Source organism: Alligator mississippiensis, chromosome 7, assembly GCF_030867095.1.
Source record: "Alligator mississippiensis isolate rAllMis1 chromosome 7, rAllMis1, whole genome shotgun sequence".
NCBI classification, from domain to species: Eukaryota; Metazoa; Chordata; order Crocodylia; family Alligatoridae; genus Alligator; species Alligator mississippiensis.
The window spans coordinates 28,860,601-28,873,937 of NC_081830.1; the positions used below are offsets into that span (position 1 = coordinate 28,860,601).

General features: G+C 49.1%; 1 protein-coding gene across 1 annotated transcript; it reads right to left on the reverse strand.

Annotated features, from left to right (window-relative positions):
* Positions 1–2,225: 2,225 nt before the first annotated feature.
* Positions 2,226–4,836, reverse strand: LOC132251907 (duodenase-1-like). The gene is made up of 3 exons (XM_059731826.1): positions 4,777–4,836; positions 3,781–4,041; positions 2,226–2,821 (listed from the first exon to the last, which is right to left on the reverse strand). Exons 1-3 carry the CDS (start codon positions 4,834–4,836, stop codon positions 2,678–2,680), a joined length of 465 nt encoding a protein of 154 aa, XP_059587809.1. The 3' UTR covers positions 2,226–2,677.
* Between the last annotated feature and the right edge of the window lie 8,501 nt (positions 4,837–13,337).

A 13,337-nucleotide genomic window follows, 5' to 3' on the forward strand; every position in this document is an offset into this window, starting at 1 on the left:
ATAGTGCCCAAAAGCAGAAGTCCAATATCCCTCCAGGCTCTGCCCAGTATTTGTAGATGGCTGGATTTAATATTCTAATGAATGATCTCGTATTTACTTTTCTTCATCTCACTGAATCTTTCAGAACTGGATTCAATTAGATTTCTTGGGGCCAGGAAGGTGTGAATTACTTGGGATTTACGTCCCTGTGAAAGCAAGAGGACAACAAGGGAAGCTGCCTTGTCTCCTTTCCCTTCCCATTCCCAAATGTTTCTTCACACTGGGGTGTTATTCCTCCACCTTCGTTCATGGTCTGACAAGGCTGCTTTGTTTTTACAACTTCTCTAAGCATTTAATTATAGCAATATAACATTCAATACATTTCAGTACTTTAATCTAATTATTTTAAGATGAAGCTATGATATAGAGTTTTTTGATTATATAAAGTATGGTTCTTCCTTACAGTGCAGGGTTTTTGGCCTTATGCTCTGCTTGACTGCATCTAATTAAACATGTGAATGCCCTTCTCCGTTTTGCTGACCAAGCTAGCTGACACATTTGAAAAGCTTCAGTCTTCCGGGGTCTTTCTGCTTTAGCTGCATCTCTGCAGCTGAGGCCTAGACCTCTTGACAATGAACAAGCCTGGCATCACTTGCATAAGTATGAAGGTGCTGGGATGGCACATGAACTATGTAAAGCCACTTGGGGTAGACTGATGCGACTCTGGTATAACTCTGAGGTCCCTGGATAAAGGGTCATGCGGTGCATATTGTACTTCCAGCACTGCAAGCTCAGTAGAGGGCAGGCAATGTGACTGGGGAAGTGGTGGCAGCAATCCTGGAAGAGAGGGGTGGTAGGAGTTGCGCCATCAGGATTGTGAGGCCCCAGGGGAGGGATGATGGGTTATAGGTCTGACCAGCAGCAGCGGGAGGCACTAGAGGCAAAGGTATTGTGCTGAGTGTGAAGCCTGCAGCACTGGGTGGTCAGTGGGGCAGAGTGATGCATTTGGGGCCATACCTGAAGTCGTGCCACCAAGATTGTGAGCTCACAGGGGTAGTGGTAATACGAAAATGGCTGTGCCACCACGTGTGAGACAGCTGGATTGGGGCAACACAATGAGGCTCCATGCACTATCCAAAGGGAGAATAAGGCAATGGGGCAGTAGCAAACTCAGCCCAGCACCCCTCTTTTTCCCCAGGGCCTGCACTGAAGTGTGTGTGTGTATTGAGGCATTTCTGCCCTTGCTGATCAGAGACCAGGTGGTAGAAACACCGACCCGGACAGAAACGATCATGAGGAGCACAGATATCATGGTGATGGGCACAGCAGAGGTTTTGTACTAGAGTTTTTGCAGAAGAGAATAGACCAGACCAGACAAGAACCGCTCCATTGCGAGAGTTCAATGCTATATAAAACAGGCACCTGACCAGAACACAGACTAGGATGTACAGGGATTTCCCCACCACCACCCCTCTGTCTCACAATAACATGCACTGTCCCAGCTTCCCAGGAATGCCACGGTTGTATGTGGCAGGATAGTCCAATGACTAGGTACTACATTACAATGGCGGACATCCAGCTTGGACTCACCACTCTGCTGCTGACCAGTGGGCTGATCTTGGGCAAGTCCCTTTCCCTCCCTCTGCTGCTTTCCCCACCCACACATTTTGTGAAGGGATTGTCTATGGGTCTGTGTAATAATGCAATAATAGCACCATACATTCTCCCACAATGCATCGTACCTCGGGAGACTACTCTGTGACCCAGAAGGGATAAAACTAGATTCCCCTCAATGGTCTCCCTCAGCTGAGATTTTCTTCTGCTCCCAAGTTATCCCTTCTCCCCAGACATCTCCTCTGAATGTGCTGTCGAGTAGCTCCAGCAGTCCACAATCTTGGAGCGCTTAATGTGAAGAAGTGATCACAGCTATTGCAACTGGTGCTGCAGTGCTAGACCCAGGACCCTGCAATAGCTGGACCTTAGCCCTGATCCAGCCTGGGGCTTCCCATGAATTATCACTACACGAGTGAGCAAGGGAAAAGGCATGGAAGTGTGTGTCTCCTGGGTCCTTAGACCTGGCTGGGTCCAGAGGATGGTGGGGGTCCAAACTGAGAAATGGATCTCCATACCTAGAGAAATGTGACTTTGTGCAACAAACAGGACTTGAGACACCTGCAAGAACTGCTGCTTAAAGCCATTTATTGTATGCCATTTACTGCAGAGAAGAGCATGTTGCAGGATTTCGCTGCTGCATTTCAAGGAAAGGTTTTCGCACTAGAAATGAAGAGGCTAAAGTGGAGCAAATGGCACCTTGAAACTTTCAGTTCTGGAGGGCACCAGCTTCCATGCAGCCAGAGGAGAGGGTCTGGCTAGCTTAGGAGAGTTGGGTAATGTGGTACAGGGACTTCATCTCTGTGTGGCTGGCTGGAGTCTAGCCCTATACTGAGGAGAAATCAGTTGTATTGGGACGCTCAGGGAATGGGAAGTTGGGTCTTTCCCCTCAAATGGGCAGGGAAGAAGGCTAGCTCAGGGTATCCTCATCCTGTTGAGAGGAAATTATGGCAAGTGTCAGGGAACATTTTGACATGCTCTGGACAGAGTTGAGACCCCCAGCTCTGAAAGAAACTTCCCAAGGCACTGAGTGCAGCGAAGCAACACAGCAGCTAACAACCAGCCTCCCTCTGTTACCTCTCCAGAGCTATTCCTGGCCCATGTTCTCCTCTATCCAATTGATGTAGGCTGAGATACGCGTATAGAAAGTAGGAGGCAGGCCGCAGGCCGTTGAGAAGGACACAATACCCTGGGCTATGCTGTTGCACACAAGAGGGCCCCCGGAATCGCCCTGCAAAAAGGAGAGAAAGGAATCATAGAGTTGTAAAATTGTAGAGAAGTCGGGCTGGCTAGGACCTCCAGAGGTCAACCCCTGCCTGAGGCAGGATCATCCCTCTCCAAACCATCCTACACATATCCACCATCTAACCTCTTAGCACAAAGACCTTACACCCCAACCTGCCACAGATAAAGCCGGGGGACCATGGTGGCCAAGGTCCTGCTTCTGTTAAAATGTGCTTGAGAGATCCCAGGTAGAGGGCCATGCCCCCACTACAGAGAAAGGAAAAAACCACCCCCAGTCAATACCAATCTGACCCTGGGGTAAAATTCATTCCTGATCCCAGATGTGGTATTAGTCTGACCCTGATTAAAGGGGAAGGCCCTCTAGCCAGGATCCTCTGGGTTTAAGTCCCAGCAGAAGCATTGGCACAGCCCAGTCAAAGTCCCTAGCCTTGGCTGCAGCCAAAAGCCAAGGCCCCTAAGGACAGCTTAGAAACTCCCTGGGCATCTGTAGCAGCAGGACTGGACAAAAAAATCCTTTGCAATCCCATGTTGCAACCAGCAAAGCGCCAAAGTAGGGGAACTACCCGCAGTAAAGCATAGGCACAGCTATGCCTAGATCATGCCCAGCCAGTGGCTGTCCAACCTCTTCCTGAACAACTCCAGTGACAGAGGCCACATCTTCCCAAGGCATCTGCTTGTCACTGCTCTAACAGTGAAATGTTTTTCCTGATCTCTAGTCAAAACTGACTTTGCTGCAACTGCAGTTGCTGTTGGCACCCACATACAGCACTTTGTAGTATCAGTATCAAGTCTAGCCCATAATGTGTTCGTTTCATGCCTTCCCATCTGGATGTAACAGGTCAGGCTGCTAAATGACTTCATCCCATGCTTAGAAATTTATACTTCAGTACTGAGATCAGTATAGTACGAGAGGGACTTGCATTATAAGAAACAAGAAAGAATTACCTTGAAGGGTGACTTCTTGTCTCCTCTGTGCCCCGTACAGATCATCGAAGTGGAGTTGAAAGAGCGATATAACTGCTTACACTGCTTCTTGTCAGCCACCTTCAAGTCCACCTCTTGGAGCTGGTTGGATGTCTGGTAACTGAATATTTTAGTACTTCCCCAGCCAGCCACGCTGCATTTGGTCCCTGGTTTCAACACAGCATTAGCTTGGGGCAGACGGATTGTCTTCACGGTCTTGGTTATTGTAGCTTTGTGTGCCAGCTTCCATAAAGAGGACAGCAGGAAGAGGAAAGAGGTATATTATGCCCTCTGATTGGTAGTAATTGCAGCTAGAAAGAGACTCATGGTGACATTTTGCCCTTTGCTGGCTCACTCTCTCCAAAAGTTCCAGAGTTTGTTCAGCCTTATTAATGGACTTTGGGAAGAGGGGCTATAAAAGTCCCTGTGCAGCTATGGGGGTAGTGGAGAAAGGACTTGCACAACCCAGAGGGAGCCAGTAACAGAGCCGGGATTGGAATCCAGGAGTTCTGGTGCCCAAATCCCTCTGCCTGGTATAAAGGCAGGTCGACCCTGCAACTCTGACATGTCCTCGCTAGGACACTTCCGAGCCAACTCACCCACACGCTCCAGCTGGCATACACTAAACCCCCAAATCCATAGGAAGTGCTTGTAAACACAAGTTGATCTACCCATCTCCCCAGTCTTCATGTCTCTTTCTAGACTCAGGAATAAAACAAGAGGCCCTCACTATCTCTTTTCTTTCTTACAGATGGAAACCACACTTATAGGTCGTCACTGCCAGGTTCCTGTTCTAACCCCTTACTATTACTCAATCCCCTTCTAGAGCAGGGGTAGAAAACACAAGTCACAGCTCCTGGGGAAGGCGCCTTAGCCACCAGACCCCAGCTCTCTCCCAGCAGTAAAGAGGGAGCTCCATGGCTGCTGAGTACAGAGGAGCACAGCCCTTGTCCAGCACCCTCTCATCATGGACAGTACCTGGAGAAGCATGATGTCATTTTTATGTGTTTTTCTATTGTAGTCCTCATGAGGAATCATGCGTCGCACTGCAATTTCCTGCCTATTCTTCTCTGTCTTGCTGCGGTCATGGGCTCCGAGCATGACCCATGCATTGTTTTCCCATCTTTGGGGGGCAGACTGGCTGAAATGGTAAAAGACTGAGTTGAAGAAGAATACTCAATCCCAAGGGTTATATTTACATTTCTCTGACTTTATTCATGGCTGCTCCCTAGCTCCACCCCTAACTCCTGACACTTTATTACTTTCTCCTGATATTCCACATTTTTCTACAAAACTCTGGCTCTTGGCATCATTGCATTACACAAATTCCCCACTTCTGGGTTTTTTTTACTGATATTTCAGGAAAGAAGAGCTGGGCTCAGAGTCAGAGCTCAGCAAGGGAACATACAGTAGCTATGAATAAACTGAGGCAGAGGAAGCATAGGAAAAAGGGCCAAAGTAGCTTTAAGTAGCACAGGCCCTATGAAGAGAGACTGAGGGACCTGAACCTGTTCAGCCTCAGCAAGAGAAGGCTGAAGGGGGACATGGTGGCTGCCTACAAACTCTTCAGGAGAGATCAACAGCAAATAGGCAGAGCCCTTTTCTCCCCAGCACCACCTCGGGTGACAAGGAACAATGGTAATAAACTGATAGAGATTAGGTTTAGGTTAGAGATCAGAAGGCAATATTTTACAGTTAGGGTGGCCGAAATCTGGAACCAACTTCCCAGGGAAGAGGTCCTCACCCCTACCTTGGGCAAATTCAAGAGGAGGTTGGATGATCACCTGTCTGGGGTCTTGTGAACCCAGCATTTATTCCTGCCTGTGGCAGGGGGTCAGGCTAGATGATCTGTTCAGGTCCCTCCTGACCCCAGCTACTATGAAACTATAAGAGAGCTTGAGCAGTTTGGGAAGGGTGGAGGACAATCTGCATGACTTAGGAGACCGTTTCCAGGCCTGTGTGTTATGTTTAAAGCTGAAGTTCTCCACATCTCTAGAAATATGGAGGCCCAGACACTGACTGAAAAGAGAGGTCTCTTGCACCCTCTCTTCTGCAGGAAAGGCAGATTCTCTCTCTCCCATGTTATTCCAAGTCTTAGTCATCCTCCCGCCCTCTTTGTCCACCACCCTCCCATGTCACCTAAGTGACTTTGAGAACAGCTTCCCATCACCTTCAGTATAATTTAGGCTTTTAAAGCAGTTGGGCACTTGTGAACCTCTCCCCTGACTGGCTGGAGCACAACAGTGTGTGGACCTGATACCAGAACAGACCTTTAAAAGATTTAGGATGAAGCCCTCACTCTGCCATGGGCTCCCTGAGTGACATCCAGGGAACTACTGAACTTGCCAGTATATGGTAACAGGGCCTAGAGCCCAAAGGCCAGATAGATGAGCCACTCTTAGCTAGGACTGAGCACTAGAAGAGAAGCCTTGCTCCCTGAGCCTGAGGAGGAGAAGGCTAGGTGAATCTGAGGGCAGTCTCCCCAAATGGATCATCATCTCATCCTTCGAGGCCGTGGCAGGTGAGACAACCAGGTGATCCCACAAGCAGCCAGTGTGGGCCAAGCAGGTCACATGGGGCTGCCCAGATTGTCAGGGTCAGCCCCAGAGGTGTCCTGTTACAGGACCCCTCCTCTGACTCTGGGTCGGTGCAGTATTGGGATGGACGGAGGCCCCATTCTCTATGCTGGGCAGGGGAAGAAACCCGTCTCCTTCACAAGGGGTCAGAAACTACCCTGCCTGGGGCAGACCGTTCCCAACAATGGCCCACCATCACCAGGAAAATCAGGGGAGGATCAGCTTGTCCCCAAGCAGCCAGGAATCCACACCCGTGCCCATGTGGCCCCTCTGGATCCCACACAGAGGTCAGGAATGGAGGAAGAAGGTGATATTGGAGCCAAGTACATGCAGAGTGTGACTGCTCTGCAGTGCTCTCAGTGCCAAGCAGAGGGACAGGGGACCACTGGACTCATTTCCCAACCCAGATTCAGAGCTGCAAGGACCCTGGCTTTGCAAACAGGTCCAGCTGCTGCCGGGGAGCACAGAGGGGAACCTCACCCTTCAGGAATGCAGTGTGCAGCTGTCAAGACGAAATCCTCTTGCACCAGGAACCCTCCACACTCAAAACCTTTCCCTGACTGGGTAACTATCTGCACAAAAGCCATGTATGGTTTTGAGTGAGGTTTGGCTTTCCATCCACCGATGATTTCCCCTGGAAATCCCCCATCCCAGAGAGACACAAAGTCAGGAGACAGAAGTCCACAATCTCCTACCTCCCTAAATCTCTCGGACCACAGCTCTGGCTGGTCAGAGCTCCCTGTCCCTGGCAGCAGCCCCAAATCCTGCCCCTGAGCTGAGCCCCTGGAAATGTTCCTCTTGGTCCCCGCCCCCTGAGAAGCTCGTGTCCACACACACAGCATGCTCATCCCTTATGAGCTCCAAGTCCCAGGGACCAGACTGAAGTTTAAATCTAACTCCCTGCACAGCGCCTTGAAGAGAATGGGCTCAGCTCCCTGTGGGTCTGGGGGGAAAAGCCTCACCCTTCTCTGTACTCACCAGCCAGAGCCCCACTGGGCAGGAGCGAGCTCACGAGAAACAGGGGCAGAAGCATTGCTGGAGCCCGACTCAGAAAGTTCACAATGCTACTGCTTTAGGGGGGTTATAAAGAGCAGGCTGTGGTGGGACAGGAAACCTCCATGTGACGTCCCCACACACCAGGCCTGGGTACAGCCCTCCCTGTTACTGGAAACCCCACTCTGTGGAGATGGGGAGTAAAGACCACATCCTCCCAAGTCATCCTTCCCACATGGCTTAGCAACATGAGGGGATGCTCAGCACCTGGGCTTGTATTCTGCCAGGGCTGTATCCTGCCATGCATGCCTCATCCTCCTTTCCCCAGGCTGGAGCAGCCTGGTACTCTGCAGTGTTTGTCACTGCCCATACCCACGTCCCCTGCACATCCAGAGCTGAGCTGGGGGGGATGTGACTTACTAGCCAACACAACTCACTCAGCTCTCTGCCCAGCTCAGTGCTAGTGCAGCAGGGGCTGTGGTTAACTCAGACTCATCTCAGTATCTAGTGAGAACTGGGGCCACACACTGGAGCTCAGACGTCACTGTCTCAAGGCATCTGTGACAGCAGGATTTTCAGAAATAGCCTGTTCAAGATCAAAGGGCAAAGTGCTCAGTTCCTACCAGTTGAGCCAGCTGGTCTCACTGCCCTGGACCTAAAGTCCTCACTGGTGTGAATTGGTTTCAGCTGGTTTAGATCCCCCTCGGTGTAAATCACATGTAGCTCTCTGGGAGGCCAGAACAATTTACACCAGCTGAAGATATGGCCCATACAAGGCAGCTGAAAGGACAGACTTGGGGTTCCCATTTACCAAACCTGTAGCAGCCACTAGGAGGTGTTCGCACAGGCATAAGTCCAGGCTCTGCAATGCTCTCAATGCCAAGCAGAGGGACAGGGGAGTGGTGGGCTCATTGTCCAACCCTGATTCAGAGCTGGGAGGACCCCCTGGGCTTCCTGGAGAAGAGCTGTGTTGAATGGAGAGGAAGAAAAAAGCCCTGGGCAGATTCAAGGGCTTAGCGCATGATATTCAGTGCAACAGTCCTGGGAATGGTGTGCAACCACGTGGTTTAAAGTAATAAGGAACCACCTGAGCCCAATCTAGACATGTTAAATATTTTTAAGGGGACTTGGCCATTCAAGCACCTCCAAGGCTTTGTCAAGCTGAGACTGAAACATGTTGCTTGAAATAGGACTTTGCTCTCTTATTGCTGGTGCTCCGGTTTTATTGACCCCCGCCATCCTGAGGGCAGCCTGAAAAAAATTGTATGTGCCTCTAATCACCTATAACTGAAAATGCCCTGATCCTTGGCCAGAAAGAATTTGCCAGGATTTTCTCCCAGGCCCCCATGTATCTGTGGGCAGCACTGCACACAGCTCCCAAATTCCCACCCTCTCACACAGGCCACCTTCTCTCAACCCATCTGACTGGACCTTTTCATTTCATTGCACATCAGATGCTGTGTTACATAAAACTTCCAGGTCAATCTTTAACATCAAGGTGGAACTCACATTTGATTTTATGGCATTCAGGATTTGAACCCCCCTTTGTTCTATTTCAGTGGTTGAACTTTTCTTTTTCTATCAGACATATGTTTCATTCCCTAATTACTTTCTTATCTCACTTTCATTTGAAAATTTAATTTTAATATTCCATTTTCATTTCATTCCTATTTTAAACTTATTTTCCCTTCTCAATGAGCACTTTGTAATTGCACTTGTTATCTTTGTTCCCTTGCTGGATGCAGGTGGAACCTGCAGCATTGTGAGAGCACTCGGGAAGACTGATGTAACTTTGGAAGTAGATACAGGAACTTCCTGTGAGGTCCCTGGGGGCAGACACATGTATTGAGAGTTGCACATGCTTCCCTTTATGTAATTGGAGGCACAGCACTTGATGTGTTAATTCCTGCAGTATTGTAATGTCCCCCGGGGAAAGACAATGCCATGGGGTCTGTCCTGGCAGCAGTGTAAGGTCAACAGAGATACAGCAATGTTTTGGGTGCGGCACCTTCTTGTGTCCACGTCACTGAAGTGAAAGAGATGACAGGGTAGGTTCCTACAGCATGCAGAGTAAGAGGAGGGTGCATTGAAACGATCCAGACAGCACCAATAGCAGTGTGAGGTTCCAGCTAACCAGGTGATGTGAGAGGGGCTGTAGCAGCAGCATTGTGAACTCACAGGACCAAGGCAATGTGGTTGCTGTTTTGCATCAATGGGTTGGGATGATGTGGGCAGCCAGATAACATCAGCACACAGCATTGTGACAGACACCTTTCAAAATTATCCTAAAGGATTTCATCAAAGATGTTGATGAGCCAGATGTGTACAAAGGATCACCTGTTTTATTAAGTTGGATCCAACCATGGCACCAATTCAAAAGAAGCCTCATTATGTTCTGTTCAAGGCCTGATGCAGAAGTCAATCACCATGTCAGACAGGTGCCTTTTAAGGAGTAGTAAATGCATCATGCTCTACTCCCATTGCACCTGTAATTACACCAAGCGGAGAGGGTCCCATATGTGCTGACTACAAGCATATGATAAGCAAAGCACTAACAAAACATCTGTATCAGATTCCAGCCATGCACCAGTTCCTTGCCTCTCTTGCTGGAATGAAGGGTAAAGTGGATTTAGCACAAATGTATCAACCACTCCTTGTGAATGACATAGCTCCAAAGGCACAGATGATCATTATCCACTGAAGAGCAGTCCTACCCAAACTTTGAAATAAGAAATTACACTGGGAATTTTCCAGGGTTTTATAGGAGACTTATTCACAGGTCTACAGGGGGTTGTGCCATTTTTTTATGATGTCCGCATCATAGCAGAGTTTGTGGCACAGTTAGCTGCTTGACTACAAGAGGAACATAACAGGAGTATGAAAGAGGCAGATATTTGTAGCAGTTACGTGAAGGAGAGAGAGAGGTTCTGAGGTCCCTGGGGACAGGGTCTCACAATGGGGGTCTTACCTGAAGCATTGTTTGGGGAAGGAGATGTGAAAGGCACGTTTCAGCAGCTGTAGGAAGATAAAGTAGGTAGATAGATGCACTTCGGGTCTAGCTGGTACCTGAAGGCAGAAGCAGTCACTGGGGACTGAAGGATGAGCCAAGGAAGCCCTTGCAACTGTGTTGAATCAGTAGGATGGCGCAATGTGATCTAAGCAGACTCCAAGGTCCCTGGAAGTGGAAACAATGTGATGCCCTTCTCTGCAGTATAAGGTCAGTGATGATGGGATGATATGAGGTGGTCTTTATACAATGTCATGATCATAAGAGGAAGGATGGTTTCTGCAGCACTGTGAGGTCCCTATGGGAAAAGGTGATGACAAGGGCAATTACTGCAGCCCTGTGAGATGATTGCAAGGACACTGTGACAAGGGAGATGCCAACAGCTGTATTAGCTCAAAAGGAGTGAACCCAGGCTGCTGGTACCACTGCCACTGCAGTGTCGGATCAGTGGGAGATGGGAAACGTCCCTAGGGAAGGACACGCAGCAGTGTGAAGGCGTGAGGTCTCCAGGTATGGGGTGATATAGTGTCCAAAAAGCAGAAGTCCAATATCCCTCCAGCCTCTGCCCAGTATTTGTAGACAGCTGGATTTAATATCTCTGATTTACATTTCTTTGTTTCACTGAAACTTTCAGAACTGGATTCAATTAGATTTCTTGTGGGTCACAAAGGTGTGAATTACTTGGGATGTATGTCCCTGTGAAAGCAAGAGGACAACAAGGAAGGCTTCCTTATCTCCATTCCCTTCCCATTCCCGAACATTGCTTCACACTGGTGTGTCATTCCTCCACCTTCGTTCATGGTCTGACAAGGCTGCTTTGTTTTTGCATCTTTTGTAAGCATTTAATTATAGCAACATAACATTCAATAGATTTTGTTACATTCATCTCTGCTTCTAATTATTTTAAGATGACGTTACAATGTAGAGTATCTGGATTATATGAACTATGGTTCTTCCTTATACTGTTTCCTTTTTTGGGCTTGTGCTCTGTTGGATTGCATCTAATTAAATATATGAAAGTCCAAATTTGTTTAGCTGACAAAACTAGCTGCCATGAGGTTCAGGCTTCTGGGGTCTTTCTTCCTTAGCCACATTTCTGAAGCTTAGGCTCAGACCTCTTACAAGTAAGGGAGCCTGGCACAGCACGTAGCATTGCCTTACAGCACTTGCAGGTGTGTGAAGGTGCTGGGATGGTACATGAAGGATGTGAAGCCACTCGGGGTGGAGCGATGTGACTCTGGTAAGACTCTGGGATCCCAGGATACAGAGCCATGTGGTGTATGTTGTACTTCCAGCACTCCAGGGTCACTGGAAGACAGGCAATGTGACTGGGGAAGTGGTGGCAGCAATGCTGGAGGCGAGGGGTGATAGGAGCAGTGTCATCAGGATTGTGAGGCTCCAGGGGTGGGATGATGGAATATAGGTCTGACCGGCAGCACTGGGAGGTACTTGAGGCAAAGGTATTGTGCTGAGTGTGAAGCCTGCAGCACTGGGTGGTCACTGGAGCAGAGTGATGCATTTGGGGCCATACCTGAAGTCGTGCCAGCAGGAATGTGAGCTCACAGGGGTCATGGTAATAGTAATACGACAATGGCTGTGCCACCACATGCTGAGACGACTGGATTGGGGCAACACCATGGGCTCTATGCACTAACGAGAGGTAAGTAAGGCTGGAGGCATGTGTGGAACGGAAGTTTTTGCTGGGTTGGTGAACACCTCCTGTTGGTCAGGGCGGATGGCAGGGAGAGGATGTGGAGTGACAGACATCACTGATCTTAAGGCTGTGTCTAGAGCTGTGTATAGTGGTTGTTTAGGGGTCAACCCCAAGCAACAATAGACTGAGTTGCAGGGTGTGTTGGCAAGCAGATTGGCGTTTAAAAGGCAGATAAAGGTAAAACGTGGCCCAGAAAAAATGTGGTTGGCAAAACCTACCAAAATAATGGCCCACCACGGAAGAGACGGGCCCGAATGCCCAAGGGTGTGGCCGAGCAACCAAAGGCTGTGGTACAGTGCGATGACACACCTACATGTATCTCCCATATTGTATCGCCTTTCCATAACTGGCATCACAGTTCTCATACCTCACGTCTGTCCCTCTGCCGCATATGTCCAAAAAATGAAGCCATCACAACAATTATCACATGACCCTGCCCCCTGTGAGTGCAAATTGCTGCTGGTACTGCTCTGACCTCTCTGGGGATTCCCCTGGTCCCCCTGGAGCTGTGTATAGCTCAAGCTGAGCAGAGGGAAGCAGCTTCAGACCAGATCCTGATCGGCCTCATAAATGTCTTGTGTAAGTGCCTGGTTTACTGCTCTGGATGTGGCCTTACCTGCTGAGCAGAGGAGTGATGCAGCTGGTTGCATGTGCAGCAGCGGGGCAGCAGGAGGGAGAGGAATAATCTGTATTTATCTCAGCTTCACTTGCACTTTAAAAGGCTCCAGTGTCCAGATGAGACTTTCCAAAGCCTACAGGTCATAGGCACACTAGCCTAGTGTCCCGCAACCTAAATTTCCTGCAGGCAGATGACCAAGAGCTAATCCCTTCCCAGCCACATAACTTCTGCAGCTGGTGGAGCTACAATATGTGGGACCAGTCCAGCAGAAATGGTGCACATCTGGAATGAGCTGAACACCTGGATAAGACTTGCATGTGATCTTCCCTTCTTTCAGCCCCTCTGGTAGGGAGGGTGACCAAGAACTAGTCCCTTCCCAGCCAGGTACCTTCTGCAGCTGGAGCTACAAACATCTGCGCTCAGAAATGGTTCACCTCTGGAATGAGCTAAATACATGGATAAGGCTTGCACATGCTCTACCCTTCTTTTAGCCCCTCTGATTGGGAGGCTGACTGGCTAATGCCGAGTCCTCGGCTGACTCAGCTCAACACTCCTCTTCTTCCTGGCGGCCTGCACTGAAGTGTGTTTGTTGGGGCAATTCTGCCTCATTGATCTGAGAACAGATGGTTA

What these genes read in the sequence shown, in the direction of transcription:
- LOC132251907 (XM_059731826.1), bottom strand. Translation starts at nt 4,836, where the DNA reads ATGATTCCTCATGAGGACTACAATAGAAAAACACATAAAAATGACATC. An exon ending in ATGACATCATGCTTCTCCAG is followed by an intron (nt 4,042 to 4,776) that starts GTACTGTCCATG and finishes TCTTTATGGAAG; the next exon opens with CTGGCACACAAAGCTACAAT. An exon ending in ACAAGAAGTCACCCTTCAAG is followed by an intron (nt 2,822 to 3,780) that starts GTAATTCTTTCT and finishes TCCTTTTTGCAG; the next exon opens with GGCGATTCCGGGGGCCCTCT.